This window comes from Callospermophilus lateralis, chromosome 6 (genome assembly GCF_048772815.1).
Source record: "Callospermophilus lateralis isolate mCalLat2 chromosome 6, mCalLat2.hap1, whole genome shotgun sequence".
Classification (NCBI taxonomy): Eukaryota; Metazoa; Chordata; class Mammalia; order Rodentia; family Sciuridae; genus Callospermophilus; species Callospermophilus lateralis.
Window position 1 is genome coordinate 111,687,228 of NC_135310.1, and position 21,776 is coordinate 111,709,003.

General features: G+C 45.3%; 1 protein-coding gene across 1 annotated transcript in view; it reads right to left on the reverse strand.

The window, feature by feature from the left end:
* Positions 1 to 628: 628 nt before the first annotated feature.
* The window catches only part of Cul9 (cullin 9), a 36,488-nt gene continuing 15,340 nt past the window's right edge, over positions 629 to 21,776 (reverse strand). The window contains exons 12-41 of the mRNA XM_076858689.1: positions 21,256 to 21,502; positions 21,059 to 21,164; positions 20,276 to 20,503; positions 19,916 to 20,006; positions 19,614 to 19,785; positions 17,574 to 17,679; positions 17,199 to 17,294; positions 16,760 to 16,935; positions 16,043 to 16,176; positions 15,523 to 15,702; positions 15,246 to 15,355; positions 14,988 to 15,170; positions 14,685 to 14,845; positions 14,186 to 14,408; positions 13,900 to 14,089; positions 7,552 to 7,697; positions 7,285 to 7,414; positions 6,925 to 7,124; positions 6,280 to 6,530; positions 4,969 to 5,314; positions 4,412 to 4,552; positions 4,108 to 4,272; positions 3,722 to 3,885; positions 3,263 to 3,356; positions 2,698 to 2,772; positions 2,495 to 2,605; positions 2,224 to 2,341; positions 1,775 to 1,908; positions 1,020 to 1,093; positions 629 to 939 (exon numbers count right to left, since the gene is read on the reverse strand). Of these exons, the coding sequence (XP_076714804.1) occupies positions 729 to 939; positions 1,020 to 1,093; positions 1,775 to 1,908; positions 2,224 to 2,341; positions 2,495 to 2,605; positions 2,698 to 2,772; positions 3,263 to 3,356; positions 3,722 to 3,885; positions 4,108 to 4,272; positions 4,412 to 4,552; positions 4,969 to 5,314; positions 6,280 to 6,530; positions 6,925 to 7,124; positions 7,285 to 7,414; positions 7,552 to 7,697; positions 13,900 to 14,089; positions 14,186 to 14,408; positions 14,685 to 14,845; positions 14,988 to 15,170; positions 15,246 to 15,355; positions 15,523 to 15,702; positions 16,043 to 16,176; positions 16,760 to 16,935; positions 17,199 to 17,294; positions 17,574 to 17,679; positions 19,614 to 19,785; positions 19,916 to 20,006; positions 20,276 to 20,503; positions 21,059 to 21,164; positions 21,256 to 21,502 (4,763 nt within the window). The 3' untranslated portion in view covers positions 629 to 728. The remainder of the gene's footprint in view (positions 940 to 1,019; positions 1,094 to 1,774; positions 1,909 to 2,223; positions 2,342 to 2,494; positions 2,606 to 2,697; positions 2,773 to 3,262; positions 3,357 to 3,721; positions 3,886 to 4,107; positions 4,273 to 4,411; positions 4,553 to 4,968; positions 5,315 to 6,279; positions 6,531 to 6,924; positions 7,125 to 7,284; positions 7,415 to 7,551; positions 7,698 to 13,899; positions 14,090 to 14,185; positions 14,409 to 14,684; positions 14,846 to 14,987; positions 15,171 to 15,245; positions 15,356 to 15,522; positions 15,703 to 16,042; positions 16,177 to 16,759; positions 16,936 to 17,198; positions 17,295 to 17,573; positions 17,680 to 19,613; positions 19,786 to 19,915; positions 20,007 to 20,275; positions 20,504 to 21,058; positions 21,165 to 21,255; positions 21,503 to 21,776) is intronic.

Here is a 21,776-nt window from a genome sequence, read left to right on the forward strand (position 1 = left end):
AGTTATCATTCCTGCCTTTAGCCCAGTAGCAAATTAAAAGAATTGTTTAAAATTCTATGGTTTTGTCTGTATTTTGGTGGGGATGAGGCAAGTCTTTGGTCATATCCCCACCCCCCTGCATTTCATTTTAAGGTAGAGAGAGACCCTTTAAAAGTCTGTAGGTCCCTAAGAGGAGGATACCTCCTCATATTCTTGGAGGAAGGCTATCCTGGGGGTGGCCTTTCATCTCATCTCCTCTGAAGTGGGGCTGGGTCTGCACCTGGCCCTGGACCTTGTGGACTTCACTTCCCTTTATCAGCTTAGACCAGATGGGTCTGTTTGGGGCCTTCTCGGAGGGCAGAAGAGTCTGGAGGTCTAAAGACAACAGTATCGGGGCTGGGGATGTGGCTCAAGCAGTAGCGCGCTCGCCTGGCAAGCGTGAGGCCCGGGTTTGATTCTTAGCACCACATATAAAGATGTTGTATCCGCCGAAAACTAAAAAATAAATATTAAAAAAATAAATAAATAAAAATAAAGATAACAGTATGAGGGGAACAGTGGGAGATGAAGCTGGCTGTCCCTAGGGAAGCTATCCAGCCTCCTTTCAGAGAAGTTTGTGAAAAAAAGTTTATTCAGTAAACAGAAGAGGGTGCTGCAGACACTGGGGATCCCCTCCTCACAATGGTGGGAAGCCCCACAGCCCCATGATTCTGGTGGGGCAACTCCAGCAGTTTCCTGCATCCTGCCCCTCAGTCATAGGCTTCATCATCATCCTCCTCATCACCAAAGAAGAAAGTCTCTCGGTCCAGATTTTCAGATTCCTCATCGTAGAAAAGGCTGTCATTGTCCAGCTCCTCATCAAACTCATCTTGCTGCCACTCGGGCACATCATCCTCATCATCTTCCTCCTCGTCCTCTTCCTCCTCATCCTCTGCCTCCAGCCCAGAGGAATCCTGGGGCCTAGGGAAAGCCACTGCTCTGAGCCCGGAGAAGCCTGACATCTCCCACTGCCCCTCTGGGGCTCTGTCTGCCCTACTCACTGATTGTCAGGTACGTTGGATCCTCTTGCCTCCCGGGCCTCTACTGATGGACTCTGAAGACCAACTCGGAAATCCTGGCAGAAGCAGGAGAGCAGAGGACATGTGGCCTTGTGCCCAGCATACTTTCAGCTGTGTTTGCTGAGGGCCAGGCTCCTGCCATGAGTGCTCCCTCCTCTTACCATGGCCCTTCACAAGCAAATGCCTTTGTGCAATGTAACTGGCTGGGAATCTCCAGAAATACAAGATACACTGGCGGGAACCCCACCTGTGCTCGAGCAGCTTACAGTGTGTTTATGTATTCTGCCCAAGTTATTTTCCAGTCAGTGACAACCTGAGGGCAGGGTTCATGGTGCAGGTACAACACACCCATATTAAAACTGGAAGAACCTTGTAGGCTCCTTACTCTAGTGATCCTCACCTTCTGGTCCTCACTTGTGAGATTTTGAACCCACATCTGGGAAGTATAGTCTGAAAGGGTTCCCTGAGTGATTCTGATGGGCACCCTGGCCAAAAACCCTTGATATGGGAGGCAAACCAACCACCATTCTATAGGAAACCCTGGGAGGTTAAAAAACAGGGACTGGCAGCACAGCTGGATGGTCCCAGGGATGGGACATCTTCCCAGGCCTCCTAGCATCTATTCACCCTCCTCACTGCCTTTCCTTCTGGACTTGACCCTGGCAGGGTTGTGCTGGACATAGGTAGCCCCTGACCTTGTCAAGTGCAGGGGCACAAGTGGCCAGCAGTGGAGGTACCTGGGTGGAATGCTGCAGGATGGCTAGCAGCCTCTCCTGGATCCGCCGCAGCAGCTCCATGCCTGTGTTGAGACAGTCAGTCCGCAGGAGGCGCAGGGAAGAGGCCAGGTCTTGGCAGCGCAGCAGGGTCTCCTCTGTAGAGGGGCAGGTACAGGGGCTTGATTCCTTTTCTCATTCTCACCCACTCCTTCCACAAACACCTATGGAGTATCTACCAGGTGCCAGGCATGGCTATAGACACTCATGGAGCTTACATGCCAGTAGCAGGGTACAGACCAGGATCAACCCATCAGGTGCACATCTGCCCTTGGCCCCTATAGCATGGACTTTAGACCCAAGGGTGAGAAGCTATGCAGAATGAAGAAGATGGGGACAGAGTGAAGATGAGGGCATAGTGTTACCTGGCTGGTTGGGCATGGATGCTCAGGATTGAGAGGGGCCCTGCTCACCAAGGAGGATCTGCAGGGCATTGGTGTGAAGCTCCAGGCTCTCCGTCTGCTGCTCCACCACATCCATGTACTCTGTGTCCTGGCTATAGAAGCTGTATACACAGGCATAGGCCAGCACCTAGGGAAGCCCCAGTCAGCATTCCCTGCCCGGGGCCTGGCACTTCTGCCTCCCCACCTACCCTCTCCTCAGTCCCTCCCATCCAGATAAGTCAGATAAAAGCACCCAAGCCCACCAGGACCCTTTGGTACACTGTTCCCCCACTACTACCACCTTTCGAGCCTGCTCAAGGCCCCGGCAGGCATCACTGAGGAATGTGAAGGATCTGGGTGGGGGCACCTCATGGATGGCAGAGACTCGGTTCCGCAAGTTCACAGCAAATTCCTGTGTGAGGAAGGTACTCAGCACAGCCTCCCATGCAGTCAACCCAGCCCTCTGGCCTCACCTGTCAACCTACCCGTTCCCTCCCTGCTCACCCGTGCCTGGTGATGGAAAGTACACCGTTCATTATAGTCCTGAAACCTCTTCTCCTGGCGAGCTGCTTTGCTTACCTGGTGAGAACACGTGGAGAGGGTTATTGGATGCTTTGGTCCAACAGGATGGAGTTAATAATTAGAATAGCCACCATCCACTGAGGTGCTTCTGCATTGTACACAGGTGATTTTCACTTAAATTAGGGACATGTCGTATTATTAATCCCCTCTACAGGTGGGGACTTTGAGGCTTGCCCAGAGCCACACATGACTTCATGTCCTGCTCTGCTATGCCCAGGCACCCACTGAGGATGCCCTGTCCTCAGATTCTCTGTGGCCCCTTGGGGGATGAGAAGTCTTATTCTGAAGATAAAGGCCCTTGAAAACAAGCCTCCCAGTACAGAATTCCCAGTGTCTGCAGGCCCTAGTGGCTTCTGTCCTCCCCTCCACTGAGTCCCAACTGCAGTCACACTGCTCTAGACACAAAGCCCTTTTAGCCCAGGGCCAGCAGCAGCAGCCCATCATGATTGTTCTTGGGCCTCTGCCTCCTGGGTGCCCAGCCCCTTACCATGGCAGAGCAGTTGTAATAGTCTTTGTGATTTGGCTTCCAGGACTTGAGGCAGCGCCAGCAGAATCCATGGTTACATTTGGCACAGGTCATGCTATGGAGGAAGCTAGCTTGTCAGAGGGTGCCTGCCTCTGGGCAGGGGTGTGCCAGGACTGCCAAGTGCCTGGACACACCACTGACAATGCCCTGGGCTTCTGGCCTGTCCTTCTGCCTTGTAGTTATCTTCATCTTTCCAAGCCCTGCTGCATGCACCCTTGCTTTTGAATTTGCCCACAGTATAGATTTCAAAGTGAGGAAAGGAAAATGAAGGCCTAGGAAGTCACTCTGGGAGTGCCAAAGTGAGGGGTGGTTCATCTTCTGAGCTTTACAACAGGCTTCATTGTCCCTTTCTTACTGCCAGGCCTCCCTGCCCCTCCCTTGCCCTCTCATGTCCCAATGCCCACAGTACCCCCTTCTTACTGCAGGCACCCCTCGTTCTTCTCAATGGGAGCCTGACAGCTGGGACAGCGTTTGGAGATGAGCTTGGCCAGGTGCTTGCTCTGGGCCTCCACACTCATGCCGTCATAGTAACCACCATCATCAACCCACTGAGACATGTGGCCACAGCTGGCAGGGTAGTGTGCCTAGAGCAGAAGGGGGTGATGAGGACACAGCTGAGCCCTGACAGTGTGGCCCTGCTGGTGTGTATTGGGAGAGAGAGGGAGAGGACAAATCACAGAAGGGTGAACATCAATAGGGTTGTAGAGGATGAAGAAGGACAAATCACATTCTGTGAGGGCAGGGGTGCTGAGCAGGGAAGGAGCGGGAATACTTGATCAGGGGCAGGGTATGGGGAGGGCAGCCACCTCAGGGAAGCTACAGTTGAAGCAGGAGGCCCAGCCGCACTTGGAGCAGGTGGTCCCACAGCCTAGGCCTTGGCGGCAGAGGATGCGGTCACAGCCCTGGGGGTTGGTGCACCAGGTCAGGTTGGAACAGCTCTCCACATAACCACGCAGAAGGGCCTTCTCATACTGTAGGGCCACAGGTGCCACAACGTGAGTACATGGTTCTCCAGGATGCCAAACCGCCAGGCTCCTAGCACCCCACAGGTCAATACATTCCTGGAGGCCCTTTGGTTCTGACTGGAGCCTCTCAGACTAGAGGGGATACCTTGGAGATGACCTCTGGTGAGGAGACGATGGCACGTATAAAGGCGCTGGTGGGCTGGGCGGGACAGTCAGCAATGGGGCAGGTGCAGTTCAGCACAAGGTTCTGCTCGATCCGAGTTGTCAGATACTCATTCCAACAAGACTGGGAGGGACAGAAGGAGAGATTGCTAAAAGACAGGTGTCCTTGTAACTGACCTAGTACCCACCCCTTCCCTACCATGTGTAAGGCTAGAGACAGCTGTTCCTGGATCTACCTCACAACTGACCCTGATCCTTCTGGTCTCTATGGGTTTTCTTATGCTTGGCACAAATTATAGTTGTCTTTGAGGATGCATAGGCTCAGGCATTAGCCTAATATAATTACTGTTGAGTGGACGTGGAGGAAGGGAGTAAAGAGAACAAGAAAAAGAAGGAGAACCCAAGTTTTAAAAAGGATGGAAAGAGCAGACAAGCCAAAGAGAAAGGAGGCCTGAGCAATGAGTGGCCTTTTCTCTCCTGGGCACTGGTCTCAGTAGAGTTTTCAAGAAACTATGTTAGGGTGGAGAGTTGGGGCCTCACCTTACAGCAGTAGTGCTTGCAGCAAAGGGAGGGCAAGTCGTCATTGGGTTCCAGGGGGCTCACACAGACGGGACAGTGATCAGGGAGTGTGGGGGCAGCCTGGGCCGGGGGTACACACAGTCCAGCTGCCAGTAACAGTGGCTCAGGGTCATCACTGTAATTCTGCAGCAGTTGTTCGGCACCCCAGTGGGTATGAGCCAAAAGGTGCTGAGCCACATCTGGCTCTAAGTTCAGTGTCTCCTGCACCTGCCGCACTGTCTGCTCCATCAACCCTTCTACTTCCTGGGGGCTCATGGTGCGGCCTGCTGGCAGCTGTAAAGATGCCAGGGCCACCATGGCTTCTGGGCTTGGGGAGAGAAAAGAGACAGCAATCAGTATCTCTGTGCTATTTATCTGACCTACCATCTGAACCCCACCTGATTCAATTCCCCACTTGCACACCATCACTTGGATTTGCCTTACCAGCCTGAGGGTTACAATGCAAACTGTCTGAACGAAGACCTCCACAGAAGGATTGGTAAATGTGGGGCTGGGGCTGGATGTAGCAATGACTGGTAATACTACATAGATCTGATGGGCAGAGGTAAGGATGCTAAACAACCGATAGTGGATGGGAAGATCCACTATAGGTCCCACCCAAAATGCTAGCAGCACATTTGATGAGAAAGAGTAGTCTATTTCTTTATTACACAAAGTGTGGCCTATGGACCAGCAGCACAAGTCTCACAGAAAGCGCTGCTGAGCCAGGATCTGCACTGAGCCCAATCCCAGCTGATGTGTGTACATGTTTATATTTGAGAAAGATTATTCCAGAGAACTCACTTTACATACCATGCAAATAGCAGGCATGAAAATTAGTGTCATTAACAGTTTCTGATGAACTGGATCTGATGTTGGAAGTTTTAGGGGTGCTGGTCAATTATAAAAGGCTGATTGATAGCAAGTTCTGCAGAACAAACTTTTTTCATATTTCACTGAGCAGAGTGCTTTTCAGCACTCTCTATATTTGCAGAATATTTCATATTTTTTTAGAATGAGAGATATCTATAAAAGGGCTTGAGTGTTTAGGTCCCTTGTGTAAGGGCTGCTTTTAGGAAGACAAGGATAGCAAGACCCCTTACTTAAGGGAATGGTGGTACACAAAGGGAAAATTAAGATTAGCAAAGGGAGGGAAATAATAGAGAAAGGGAATAGGACCAGACACAGAAAGACTGGAAGTGTTTTTACCAAAAAAAAAAAAAAAAAAAAACTGGCTTTGGCCCTACAACCCTTCCTACCTCATTATAAAGGGACAGAAGTGGGGGTGGCTACCTTGGCTTGGAGGCCTTGGTACTTTGGTTGCCACAGAAAGGGACATCTGCTTGACCCCGGCAGGGACCCATGGGCTCTGGTGTGGCATACATCAGGATCTGGGGCCGGTCATCACGCCGTTCTACATAGCCCTGGCCCAGGAGATGCAGAATGCAAGAGAGAACATCTGTACTAGTACAGGCTACACTTCCAGCAACAGCATGACCCAGGCTTCCAGGGGGATTTGGGCCCTTCTGCCAGGCCTCCAGCACCTGGACAGAAGAAACAAAACAAGCAGACTACTTTACTGAGGGGAGCCAGGCTGCCTGAATTCAATGCCTGGCTCACCACTTATTGGTTGTGTGACTACGGATAAGTTATTAACTTTCTCATGCCTTATTTTCTTATCTGTCAAACAGGCTAAAATAATAATATTTAGGATCACTGTGAGAACTAAATGACTTAATCATGCAGACATTAAACATTCAAGTTTTTTTTTCTAACTTCTAACTGTTTGGTCAGGAATAGAAACCCAGTCGGAAATGCTACCCAATGGAAGTCTCATACTAAGAGTGATTTACCTTATCTTGTGAGACCTCTGACTCCATCCCCCAACCCCAAGCATGACCCCCTGCCTCTCCCAATGGTATGGTCCCCTCTGCCTACCAAACAAACCAGCTGATCAATGTGGAGGCCTTTTTCTCCATGGGCTTTAAGAATACGAACAAGAAGACAGCTCAAGAGGTTCCTCTTCTGTTCCAGGGTTCGGCCCTCATCCTTCTCAACATTCAGGTATGTCTGTGGAGGTATGAGCCACAGGACCTCCTCACTGGGCTGGAGTCCAGGCCTGCGGAGCCGCAGCATACCTGGAAACCAGGTTCTAGTCAGGTTCCCAAGGATAAGGAGGGACACATGAGTAAGGACTAAGAAGACATTACTAGACACTCATTCCCTTGTATACCATTCACCAATCTGAGAGCCCCCCTGCCCCACAGAAGAGACTTAGCTCAGCCCCCACTGACCTACCCCTGTGTGGAAAGTCCTGACCCTCTTGCAGGGTCAAAGGGCCATTCTCAGAGGTGAGGGGCAGAAGTGCCTGGTGCAGTAGCTCAGCAGAGAGGTCAGAATTCTTCAGCAAGGTCTCTATTGATACCTCCTGGTGAGGAGAAACAAGGCCAGTCAGGGGTAAAGGGAAAGGAAGAGAAAAGGAGGGAGGAGTATGGACCTAGAGAGTTTAGTAGGAAAATAGAGACAGGCAGAAGAGAATACTGAGAGGCTAAGGAGCTAAGGCACCTCCATCTGATTGAAATTCAACAGCAGCCACATTTGCACGGTGGACACATGCAGGGTCTGGTCACCAAACTGCAGCTCAGCCCTGCCCAGCCATGTCCACTGCAGTCGCCGATGTGGTCCCATGTCCAGGACTGGGTGGTTCTGACCTAGGAAATTATTGAGGAGAAAGGTGGAGGCAAAGACTAAAGGAAATGAGGGGGTTAGGGTCAGATTATAAAAACAAAAAATATTTTTCAATCTGAGTTCATAATGATACACATTTTTAAAAGACTACATTGGGCTTACATGAGTTTACTAGGGAACCAACAGTTATTATAACTAACTGGTTAAAAAATAAAGGAGGGGGGCTGGGGTTGTAGCTCAGCGGTAGAACTCTCGCCTGGCATATGCAAGGCCCTGGGTTCGATCTTCAGCACCACATAAAAATAAATAAATAAAATAAAGGTATTGTGTCCAACTACAACTAAAACATAGATAGATAGATAGATAGATAGATAGAGGAGAACAGGTGGGGCTGTAACTTAGTGGCAGATACTTGCTTACCATGTGTGAGGTACTAGGTTCAATCCTTAGCACCAAATAAACAAATAAAATAAAGGCATTCTGTCCATTTACAACTGAAAAAAACTTTTAAAAAAATATGGAACATTGGGGCTGGGGATGTGGCTCAAGCGGTAACGCACTTGCCTGGCATGCGTGCGGCCCGGGTTCGATCCTCAGCACCACATACAAACAAAGATGTTGTGTCCGCCAAATAAATAAATAAATATTTTAAAAAAAATGGAACAAGAGGGAAGGGTTAAGCCTTCCCTAAAAAACTATATTTTGAGGTAACCAATAATTGATGAGAGTAAGTTTCTCTTTATAGAGAAAACATTCCAGCTAACACATAAAGGAGTGACAAAACTATAGTATCACCATTTTATAATCCCCAATAAAATGACAGACATGAAAATCTCATGAAAAATTACATGTAGGGGATGGGGATTTGGCTCAAGCGGTAGCACGCTCGCCTGGCATGTGTGCGGCCCGGGTTCGATCCTCAGCACCACATACAAACAAAGATGTTGTGTGCGCCAAAAACTAAAAAATAAAAAAATATTTAAAAAAAATTACATGTAATATGTAGATGAGATTGGTGACATTGAAATCCACTGATCTGTCTTAACATCTCAAAGAGAGACAGACAGCTAGCTCTAACATGCCTTCTGCTGGAAGGATACAGTGCCACCCTTGATGCTTTCTGGCAAGAAATCAAAGTAGAATCTGATTAATCCTCTACATCTAAATATCAGGTTTCAGGAAATAAAGGAGAGAGAGCAATATGCTAGAAGATACCAGGTGGATGCAGTCAGCAAAAGCCAGCCTAGGGACAACTCTAATTAACAACCAACCAATTTCCTCCAGAAACAATTACAAGGGGGAAAAAAGGGAGGCAGAAACCTATAGATTAAGGGAGTGAGTGATAATTCAACCAAATGCATTATGTGGGCTGCTTAGATCATCATTAAACTAATCAAACAAAAACAAAAACAAAACTCAAGATAACAAGGGAAATATGAACACTATATATTTAATGGTATTAGAAAATATTTTTAACTTACCTTTCAGATATGGGGATGGGAGAAAGTAGGTTAGGGGGACTAGATGAAACAAGATTGGCCATGACTTACAATATACTGGTGGACTGAAGTTTATTTATTATGTTTGTATATGCTTGAATTTTACTATAATAAAAAATTATTTTTTAAATAAGAGTAAAATGACCCATTCTCAGACAAATAAAAACTGGTAAGGTTTTTCTTTTTTCATGGTGCTGGGGATTGAACCCAGGTTTTCTACCAATATTCCCTCAATGCAGAAACTTTTAATGGATGTACTTAAAAAAGAAGACAACTGAGCATAGAAAGACCAAGATGCAAAAAGAATGGTGACTAAAGCAATTGGCACGATGGCAAATGTAAATAACCACTGAATAATGATTAAACTTGGAAATAAAAAAAAAAAGATAATTCTAAAATACTAAACACCAGTAAAATAGGAGTTAGGATGGAGTTGAGATTTTTCAAAGGTCCTTTAATTGTTCAGAAAAGTGGGAAATCACATGAATTCAAGAAGGTTAAAAATATAAAGGTAGGGGCACTTTACTAGCATGCATGAGGCCTTGGGTTTGATCACCATTATGGCAAAAAATAAAAATGAAAAATAAAGACCAATACAAAAATGAATGCATAACTTCTAAAACTGACAGAAAAAAAATTAAAAAAAAAAATCTGTCAATCCTAAAGAAGAAAGTAAAAATGCACAAAAACCCAGAGTAGAATCATTTGTACAAAGGTATTCAATTTATTATTATTTTTTAAACATAAGAGTAAATAAAAATATAAAAGATTAAAGATGTTGTTATTCATAAATAAATAGGCTAGAATTGACAACTCAGAAAAAGAGACTGTCGGGTTGAAAAGAAAATAAACTCTAGATAATTTCTAAGTCATATGTAAAACATAAGGGTATGCCAAAGTTAAAATTATACTGGGGAAAATTCTGATGGGAGTAGAATGCTGGCATGACTTTAAAGTATCTTCTCCCACATACTGCTTGTTAATGGTAACAAGGGAGAAATATTAACTATAAGGTAGAGAACTCAAACAACCTTTTGACCTGGTTGTCAAAATTAACATCACAGGGGGCTGTGATGATACAGCAATTACTTAGCATGAATCAGGCCCTAGGTTTTTTTCAGCACCGAAAAAACAAAAACAATGATAAAATAAAAATTTCAACCGTCAACATTGAAAAAAAATTAACATCATAAACAAAAAGGCAGATAGAAACTGTGTGTCTGGGGATGAAATACCTTGAGAAGAACATAACATCATTTACTTAGTACTCCACCTGGGAATGTATAACCTGAAGTCTAATCATGAGAAAACATACAAATTTAAAATGAGAAACTACTTAAAAAATTTTAAAGGTCTGGTTTATGTGATGGTGCACACCTGAAATCTCAGTTCCTGAGGAGGCTGAGGCCAGCCTAGGTAATTCAGTAAGAAGACAATCTCAAAATATTGAAAAGAAAAAAAAAAAAAAAGCTGATGGTGTACCTCAGTGACAGAGCACCTGAGTTCAAGCCCCAGTACCACCACCAAAAAAAAAAAAAAAAAAGTCAATTTCCCAAATGACAAAGAAAGTTGAGGAAATAGTCTAGATTAAAAGAGACTAAAGAGACCTGACAACAAAATATGACAGGTAATCCTAGACTGCATCCTCTCCTGAAAAAAAAAAAAAAAAAAAAAAGACATGGAAAATGTTATGGGTCAACTCACAAAACTGGAATATAGATGTTAAATTTATTAATAAATAAACTTATTATGTAGGAGAATACCTTTATTCTTTAGGAATTATGTACTAAAAGTATTTAGGGGCAGAGTTTATGCAATGTTTGCCAAAAATGTGTATATGTGTGTGTGGATCACACATAGATAATGTACATGCACATACATACATACACAAGAAAAGCAAATGATAAGAGCAATGTTAATAAAAAGTTCATAAAAGGAAAATTTGGATAAAGGTTACATGGGTTTCTTGAAATTCTTTGCAAATTTAAAAAATTTTTAAGTAAAAGGACAACTAAATTGTATACTTAAAAATCATTAAAATGGCAAATGTTATGTTAGCTATATTTTGCCACAATTAAAAAAGAAATCTATAGCCAGGCACAGTGGTGCTGCCTGTAATCCCAGCAGCTTGGGAGGCTGAAGCAAGAGGATCACGAGTTGGAAGCCAGCCTCAGCAACAGCGAGGCACTTACCAACTCAGTGAAGCCCTGTCTCTAAATAAAACACAAAATAGGGCTGGGGATGTAACTCAGTGGTCAAGTGCTCCTGAGTTCAATCCTCAGTACAAAAAAAAAGAAAGAAACATAAAAGATGAAGAACTTCTCTTAGTGCAAAAACAAAACAGTAAAAGGATAGGAAAAAAAAAAGATACACCAGAAAAATGGGAACCAAAGAATGCTGGTATACAATTAATACCTGAGAAAAATAGACTTTAAGAGAAAAGGCCTTATTAGAAAAAAGTTCACAATAATAATAAAGTTTAATTTACCATGAAGACTATATGTACAGAGTCCATTAGTCACTAGTCACAAGTTAACTATTTATATTTAAACTTATTAATAAATTATTCAGTTCCTCAGTTGTGTTAGTAACACTTCAAGTACCTAACAACCATGAATGGCTATCATGTTAAAGAGTGCATGAAAGAACTTTTCCATCATTACAGAAAGTTCTATTATATGGCATGACTAATTGATTTTAAAATGTATCTAACAACATAGCAAAAAAATTATATGTATATATATTTTTTTGTTATATGATATATATTTTTGTTATATAAAATAAATATTTATTATACAAATTATATATATTTTTGTTTTGTATATATAACAAAACTGACATGGTTAAGTTTTTAAAATCACTATGATAAGGGTACATTTTAGCAAACCTCTCTCAGTAGATGAAGTAGATAAAAACTAGTAAGGGGCTGGGGGTATAGCTCAGTTGGCTGAGTGCTTGCCTTGCATGCACAAGGCTGTGGGTTCAGTCACCAAAACGGGGGAGAAATTAGTAAGATACATAGAATATGTTAATAATTCAATTAACTAATTAACTAGGTCTGTTAAATGAAACATATAGCATCCTATATCCAACAGCTAAGGAACACATTTTTCTTTCCCTTATGTTTTTTTAGTTTTACAGTACTGAGGATTGAACTGAGGGGTGTTCTATCACTGAGCTACAGCCCTGGCTATCCAGTTTTTGTTTGTTTGTTTGAGACAAGGTCTTGATAAATTGCAGAGATTGGTCTCCAACTTGGGATTCTCCTGCCTCAGCTTCCCTATTAGCTGGAATTACAAGTGGGTACCACTGCTCCTGGCTCCACATTTTTCTTAATCATACATGGAACACTTATAAAATCTGGCCATCTATTAGGCCATAAAAGAAATTTCAATTAATTGCAAAGGTTCAGAATCACAAAAATCATATTCTCTAGCCACAACAGAATGAAGGTAGAACTCTAAAATTTTCAAATATACTTTTAAAAAACTAACAAATCAAAGAAAAAATAATTATAAAAATTAGAAAATTCTTGGAACTAAGCAACAATTAAAAATACTGTATAATGGAAACATGGAAGCTGGGTATGGTGGCACATGCCTGTTATTTCAGCGACTTGGGAGATTGAGGCAGAAAAATTGAAAGTTCTAGGCAAGTCTCAGTAACTTAGCCAGGCCTAAGCAAATTAGCATGACCTTGTCTCAAAATAAAAAAATAAAAAGGCTGGGGATGTGACTCAGTGGTTAAATATCTCTGGATTCAATCCTTGGTACCAAAACAAAAAACAAAAAACAAAACCCCAAATAAATAAAATAAACAAACATATGGAACACCCCAAATATCTATCAACAGCAGAAAAGATAAATAGATTCAGACAATGGAATATGACTCAGCAATACAAAAGAACAAACTAATGATATAACTGATGATCTGATAATTCTTACAATTACATGTGTGTAAGAAATCAGGTACAACAGAGTACATCCTCTATGATTCCATTTGTATGATATGCAAATACAGACCAAAAAAAATCTATGATGATAAGCCAGGCACAGTGGCACATGCCTGTAATCCCAGTGACTCCTGAGGCTGAGGCAGGAGGATTGCAAGTTTAAGGCCTGTCTCAGAAGAAAAATAAAAAAGGCTAGGGATGTGGTTCAGCAGTTGAGCATCGACTGGGTTCAATCCCTGCTACCAAAAAAAAAAAAAAAAATCTATGGTGATAAATGGAAGTAAAGGGAAAAAGAATGGTATCTTTTAGGGAGTGATATTGACTATTGAAAAAGGTACACAGAGGGTGAAGCCTTCTGGGATGTTGAAGATGTTCTTTACTTGGGGAAATGTGGTTGTACGTGGGCTAGGAATTCAGTAAGCCTTATAGTTGGTATTTGTACATTTTACAGAATACTAGTTATATTCCAATAAAAAAATCTTTTTAAAAAATCCATGGGGTGCAGCAAAAATGATATATATTTTAAGGACTGAAAACTAAATATATAACTTTAAATTAGAAAAACAAAACAAATTCATAGAAAGTTGAAGGAACCAAGAGCAAAAATTAATGAAGCTACAACCCACACTTTTGTACCCTTTCCTAGGAAACTGCTGAACCTAGAAATTATTTCTTCATGTCTACATATTCCTGTCCCATGATCCTCTCCTTTCCCTCTCTTGCCACCCCAAATAAATCATTCCAATCTCCAGTTTCCTCTCCCTAGCTCCTCACTCTGGCTGTAGAAACTGGAGAAGCAGTCAAGGGCATCACAGAATTCTGTGGGAAGGCACTTTCTGGGATGGTGCAGATAGCAGAGCGGGGAGACAGGCCAGCAGCGTGGTGACAGGACCAGTATGGAAACTGTTGGACTTGGATCTTCCATAAAAATTTCTTTCCTGGCCTCTTCTTCCTCCTCTTCCTCCTGAGGAACAGAAGGATTTCAAGGGTCTATGGGCTCCCTTCTTGACTCTAGTCTTCTCTTGTTTCCTATTCTCCCACTCTTTCCCCTTGCTCTTACCCCCTCTTCTTCTAGTTCCTCCTCATCTTCCTGCTCCAAGAGCAACCTGTCAAGCTGCTGGAGCTGGAAAAGGTGAAACTGGCGCTGTAGCTCCTCTGAGGTGCTCAGGCTCCGTAACATCTGCTGGGGGAGGCGGTTGGGAAAGCAGAGGCCAATCTGCTCCAGCACAGCCCCCTCCAGCCAGGTGGAACCCAAGCTCAGAAGACGGTCTGCCATGTAGTGCCTGCAGCACACACAACATAATCCAGGCCTAAGTGTAGGTACCAGCACAGTACAGGCCCAGCTTCCCCCTCCAGAAGGCAGGTCCTTCTGTTGCAGCCTGCTCAAGTCACAGGCCCTACTGCTCTTCCTTTCCACCTGCTTTCCATCAATGTATGAACATCTCTATAACTTAACTCTCCTCTCCACTGCCGCCTCCTTCTCCTCCCCTCTAAAACTTAACTCTTTCTCCTCTAGAATCTAGGCCTCCTATCCCCTCCCTCTCCAGACCTGCACTCACTGATAGAAATGCTCAAAAGTAGTGGCCAGCTCCAAGCCAGAAAGGACCATGATGGGTTCCAGGTGTTGCTGAAGCTGCCCCAGCATTTCTACTCCAGGGGATCCACCAAACAGGTTACCCTGGATCTGTTGGTCAAGGTGCCTAGCAAACTGCTCACTCATCTGGGAACAATGGAAAAGGCACTGGGCAAACCGTGAATGAGGCAGCAAAGGAGAATATGGAGTGAAAGGAGGTGAAAGAACAGAGTAGAAGGAAATGAACACAAGTTTATGGCTCTGTGGCCTGGGAGGCTGGCAAACTCACGTGAGCAGCAGTGAGAAAGGACTGCTGCAACAGGGCACCAGAGAAACCGCTGCGCAGAGCCAGGGTGAAGGCTGCCCGGGACCCAAACAGCTCGGAACCTGCTCTCTGCAAGTGCTCATAGAGTTTGCAGTAACGAGGCACAAAGTCTGGGGCCCTCCAGGCTGCAGCCAAGAATCTGCTGACCTGAGGAGACAGAGCAAGAAATGACATAAGAGGCGCAGCCTGCACCCCCCCAGACTTCAGCTTGCTTCTGCCCACCTGCTCCTGCACTACACTCAACCAGCACTGGGTTATGTTCCTCAGGCTGCTGCTTGGAAGAACTGGTGAGGGCGCAGGGCTTCGATCCCGAACTTTGCTGTTTTTGCTGACTGTGGAGACAGAGGGCAGAAGAAGGGGTTTCACCTCAGCCTCTGGGTGAGTGCAGGGGTCTTGGATACTGATTCTCCTGGAAAGGGCAGTAGTTCTCAGGGGGCTAGAAAGTCAGAGAAGGAAGGAACCAAGATTTTCAGTTCAACTGGCCACCAATGGGACTCACAGGGCCGTGTCAATGGTTCAGGAGAAGGTCCAGGAGGAGGCTCCGCATGCACCAGCAAGTGGCAAAGGCGACGAACTCGAGATGCAAATGATGCTGCTCGACTCATGGGGATTTGAGAGTTCTCTCTCTGCTCTAAGTACTGATCCAGCAGCCATCCCAGAGAGCTCACACCTTCTGCATCTGAAAGGTCAGGAAGAGGCAGCTTTGGGAAATGAGCAGATAGGTAGTTCAGAGAGAAGGAGGAAGAAGGAGAAATTGTACAAAAAGGTTTTAGGGGCAGAATTCTAGTCCACCCCTCAACAAGGCTTGCTCCAGCAGGCTGGAAGTAGGGTTGAGAGGAAGATTCAAATATCAGAATCTCAGGGAACAGTCTCCAGAGTTGGAAGGAAAAAGGAACAAGGGAGCGACAGGCCTTTGGGGACAAACATAGGAATCAAGAGAATCAAGAATATTGACTCAGGTGATTCCTGGGGATAATTATAAGGAGCTGGTTAGCAGGGCCAGGTATTGGGATGGTTACCGGGCAAGGTGATGTTCTGCACTAGGGGGCTGACCAGGGCCTCCCAGCAGGTCTTGCCCAGTGCTTGGGCGGCCTCATCATCAGGGAGGAAGCGATCAGCAAAATTCTGTTCGTGACGCAAAACCCTGTTCAGTCTGGGAACAAATAGTGGAGTTAAGACTAAAGACACTGCTATTCTGGAGATTGAGGCAGGAGGACCGCAAATTCAAGGTCAGCCTGGTGAATTCAGCAAGATCCTGCCTCAAAATAAAAACTAAGAGGCTGGGGTTGTGGTTCAACGATAGAGCACTTGCCTAGCATGGGCGAGGCCCTAGGTTTGATCCTCAGCACTATATAAAAATAAATAAAATAAAGGTATTGAGTCCAACTACAACTGAAAAAATAAATATAAAAAAAAAAAAAAAAACCCAAAAACTAAAACGGGGATGCAGCTCAGTAGCAGAGTGCCCCAGTACCAAAAACAAATACAAAAACAAAACAAGGATTAAAGACACAGGTTTGCCTGAGGCCTACACTCAAATGCAAATTAACACCCAATCTTCCCAAGCTTAGTCCTTTCCCCAGTTCTGCCCTATCAGCACATACTTCTTGCTCATGTCCACTTGTCTCCTCATGTCCTGACTAGTTTTACTTCTCAGACTCCCATGGAAACCTATCTTCTGCCACCTACTTCTTACAGTATCCTTAACCATCTTCCCTCCTTTATACCCCACCCACCTGGGACAGAGCTGGAGAAGGCGCTTGCGGTCCTCTGCTATGTCCCGGCTCCAGGCTTGAGCCTGAATTGTGTAGAAGAGACATGTACGGCGACACAGCTGCTCCCGGAACAGTGGCCAGAAAGTGGGCTTAGGGCCCAGGACCTCCACACCCCGAACCCGGGTGTCGATGCCGCCCTGCATGCAAGTAGACTCATCTGTCACATAAATCACCTGAGCCACTACGTATTTCCAAAGTCAGGCCTTATGCCGTGAGTTCCACAGAGCTGCTGAGGATACCTCCATAACTCTGGAACTTAACGGTTTGCTGGGTCATCTCCCAAGCAGACCAAAGAGAAACCTTGGTTGAAGCCTTGACCTTTAAATGTTAGGGAACCCAGTCCCTAAAGGGACCCTGTGTTACTTTCTGATCTTCCGCCCCATTCTCTTCCCAGCCCCACCTGCTGGCAGCGCTTTATACGGATCTGGATGATGGGCCAGAAGCGGTTCAGATTCTCCAGGAGGGTTACCCGGCTGGCAGAGGGCATCACATTTACCTGGCAGGGCAAAAGAGACCAAGAGAGATAGTTGTCACCTAAAGAAGCAGGGCTGGAAGGACTGCTGACAGCAACCAAGGTGGTTATGGCATGTGCCCTTCACTGAGCCTAGGAAGCCACACAGTTACAAATCCCTAATTCTATTCTTGTTGCTTACAAGGTGAGACCTTTCCGAAAGGAGGAGGTCATTCCCCAGGGACTGCATCCTTCCCATAGGCCATGGGATAAATAGAAATATGGGGAGTAAAGTAAGGTGAAGGGGGGCACATGCATCCTCACCATATTGAGCTCAGTGCTGATGCAACTGGTACTGTCACCCCCAAATACCACCACCCTGGCTGGCATGTAACTTGAGTCCTCACTGGCCACCAGCAAAGTCAGCTGCCTGAGAGAGGAGAAAGGGGTCAGTCAAATCTATTTCACTCTACTATTTCTTTCTCGGGCTCCTGCTCCTTTGCTGGCTCCTAACATATCTTTCTTCCCCAGACCCTCTGCTCTTGCCTTTATACTTCCCCAAAGTGACTTCATTTAAACTCACGGCTTCAATAAAAAATTAATTCAAAAATGACTCAAGATTCACATCTTTAACCCAGTCTGCTCCTGAGTGTTCATGCTGTATACTTAAAACATTTCCATGTCATGTCCCACAGGTACTTCAAATCAGCAAGCTCAAGTAGAACAATCATCTATCCATGTAAACCTGCCCCCTTCCTATTGCTCTCTCCTGTGAAATAAATGGGCCATTTACTGTATCCTCAAACTAGAACATAGACCACTGTCACTATGGACATCTCACTTTCATGGCTTCTATCATCCAATCAAGAGTGAGTGGGGCGGGGTAGGAGTTGTAGCTCAGAGGTAGAGCATGTGTGAGGCATTGGGTTCAATCCTCAGCATCACATAAAATAAAGATGTTATGTCCACCTATAACTAAATATTAAAAAAAAAGAGTAAGTCCAGTAGACCCCTGATTCATCACCTCCTCTCTATTCCAAGTCCTTCTGCCTAACTGAACACATCAAGCACTCCTTAACTAAACCACTGAAGAAACCTTTCAACTCCTTTTTCCTGGCCTCTAACCCAAACTCCCATAATTGCCTAAATGAGTTTTCTAAATAAAAAGTTTAGTTTTGTCTGTTCTTAAAATTCTTCAATGGCCCCACCAAGTTTCAGAGCAAAATCCAAAAAACTTTAGTTCACAAATCTTTCTCATCTGCCTAAGCCTACCCTCCTGGCTTCATATTCTGTCACTATAATAACATACACACTTCATTTCAGGCAAACACAATTACTTAAAGTTCCCCAACACAGCGCTGTTTCTTACTTCCATTTTACACACATGTTGTCCCTCTGCCTGCAACATCCACTGCCCCTTCTTTATCTAGCTAATTTCAACTTCAGGGCTGGGTGTAGCTCAGATGATAGAGCTCTTGCCTAGCATAAGCAAAGCCCTTAGTTTGATTCCCAGCACCACAAAAAACAACCACCCCTCCTCCTCAAACCAAAAAACAAAAACCCAACCAAAAAAAACACTCAATTTTAAACCTTAGTTCAGTCAATCCCTCCTTCTAGAAGGAAGCCCCTTGACCCTTCCATCAGCATCAGTATTCAAGGCACATATAAAGCATGATGTTTTTTTGTTCTTTTAGCTTTTTTTTTTTTCTTTTTAAAGATGGAGTCTCACTATGTTGTCCAGGCTGGCCTTGAACTCCTGGGATCTAACAATCCTATCACCTCAGTTCCACAAGCAGCTGGGATGTTAGGCTTGCCACCTGCCCAGCCCATGTTTTTTCTTTACTGTACACTCTACTTTTTTGTGTGTGCGTATGGTGCTGGGAAATAAACCTAGGGCCTTGTGCATGTGAGGCAAGCACTCTACTAGCTGAGCTATATCCCCAGCTCTGATTTTCTAATCTGACTCCCCAGCTAGACCGTGAGTTCCCTGATACAACCATATCTTATTGTCCTTGTATCCCCAGATCCTAGTACAGTGCCATGTACAGATGCTTGGCATTAAACAAATGACTCCAGGAAGAGTAGATAAATCAGTTACTGATCTCCCTCAACACTAGTCACAGGGAGGTGACATTTGTAACTGTTGGGGTATTTGTAGGTTCAATGCTCAGCAAGCAAGAAGTATCTATACACAGAACCAAGGTAGTCAGTCTATCTTTTCACTGCACGGAAATGGGTTTGAGTATGGCCCTCAGGGATGGGAGTTATATGTAGAATTCTATGTGGATGTTCTGGAATATATATATAAGGGTCTATCAAAATATCTGTGTGCATGAACATGCATGCAAATGGGTGTGTTCATACCTAATAAGAACACCACGTTGCATGTGCAAAGTGATGTAGTGGGAGCCAGTGCTACCATTGGACTCCCAGTAGGTCTTGGGGTTGCGGTCCATCAGCTTACTGGCCCGGTGTGGGTTGGAGGATACCTCCACCTTCTCCCAGCACTTGTCTTCCTTCACTTCCACACTGGAGCCTGGGGGCCAGTGGTAAGGGGTAGAAGCCACACCTGGTTAGTTGACCCAGAAATAAGGAAAGGGAGCAGGAAGGGAAGGAAAGAGTAAATGTTGGGTGGGAGTCAGGAAAAAGCAGAGGGAGGCACTAACCCTGGCAGAGATGCCTGAGGAACACATCAAAGAAGGGAATATTGATGGGTTGGTGGGTTCGTCTGTGGTCTTCAATTTGACCCAACACCATCTGTAGTGAGAATATCACAGAGGGAGGGAGACAGAAAGTGAAGAACATTAGAGAAACATGTATAGAGAAAGAGTCAAGGAGCAACAGAATACCCAACCCCTTTCTCCCTACATTTTGATAGGACCATGTGGGGTAAAGGTTAGGGAACAAGTACTCCAGATTTGCTGCCACTTCTGCCATACAGGGATCCCAGAGAGGCACACATGGAGTGCCTTTCCCTTGCTCTGGCTTACCTTCTCTCAGCTCTATATGCATAAGCCCTTCCTCACCTGAATGCAGCCAGCCAAGATGCTGGAGGTAAGGTTGCTATAGAGCTGGGCATACTTCTCACACTCTGTCACCAGGTCCCGCAGCTCAGAGGCCAACAGCAGTTGAGCTGAGTGCTTGTCTAGAGCTTTGGAGAGGGCCTCTTTTGCTTCCAGGCAGCAGAGAACTACAGCATAGTCCTTATGCATCGAAGCCAGGCGATGCAGGAAGCAGGTTAGCTCCTGAACAATCTGACCCAAAAGCCAAATGGATTAGTTTTTAGGAAATGAAGATCGGGGCAAGTAAGGATTGAGGGCTGGGTCCAGTAAATTAAGAGTGAGGGTTAACATTTTGGAGAAACCTGAAAGCCCAGAGAAAGAACAGGGCCAAGGACAGAACAGAACACTGGGGTGCTGGGCCTCCAGAGTGAGTTGGCAATGGCAGAGCTTGGGCAGTTTCCCAGGTTTATTCCTGCCAGGACCCAGCTATTCCAAGAACCAACTATGGTGCCTGAGCCTCACTCCACATACACAAACCCTGCTAAGTGAACAGCAAGGGCTATTTGGATGGGTGAATATAAGCTTCTACAAAACCAAGAATCTAGAATCCAGGTACAGTCACAAGGTTAATACTCTAAAGATGCCAGTTCCAAAGACCCTTCAATGCTATTAGCCTTCCTCTCCCCAACCCCATCCCAGTGCCTGCAGATATGGTCAGAATGGATCTGCTATGCCTTGAGCCTCAAGAAGTGAGTGGTACCCCAGATGTTGCCTTTCTCTTCCCCACTCCTGCCAGGGCTCTGGTACCTCAGAGTCACTGCTGGGTCCACTCAGGCAGTTGAGGCAGGGCTCCAAGACCTCATGCCAGGGGAGGGCCATTGCTTCAGGGTAATCCAACAGGCGGGTCATGACCCTGTGAGGGTCATGGAGGGGATGGAAACAAGTGAAGTCTCTGCAGTCTCTCTCACCCCTGCAGCGCATGGGTGCCTGGACAGACCTCTCACCTCAGCACTGTCAGGAGCACAGTCTTGTTGGGCCCAGGGGCATCCAGAGTTCGCAGCAACAGGAGGAAGGGCTGGGTCTCCTGCTGAAGGCGCTTCAGGAGGGGTCTCACAGCGCCCCCTGGGCTGCCCTCATGGCACAACATATGCTCCAAGTCCAGGAGTAGTTCTGCAGATGGGCCCCCCGCTAGGGATCGAATCAATAGCTCAGGGGACCCATCCTGGCCCTGGGCACTGGGGGTTTCCAAGGCTGTAGTCAAAACATGCCAGATGGGGGAAAATGTTTATGAAGAGGAGTCTTATAAGTTCATCAAACTGAGATACAGGAAGGTACAGAAAATCACCTCCAAATTTTCTTCCCCTATCAAGGATGTCTACAGTTTTTACCAAACTAAGAGAGATTTGGTTTTTTTCTGTTCCCAAATACAGACATATCTACATCTAAAAATAAATCTAGTATAGCAAAACATTGTCAAGTTAAACACAGTTTTAATCTCATAGACATTAAGCAATAATCACGTAAT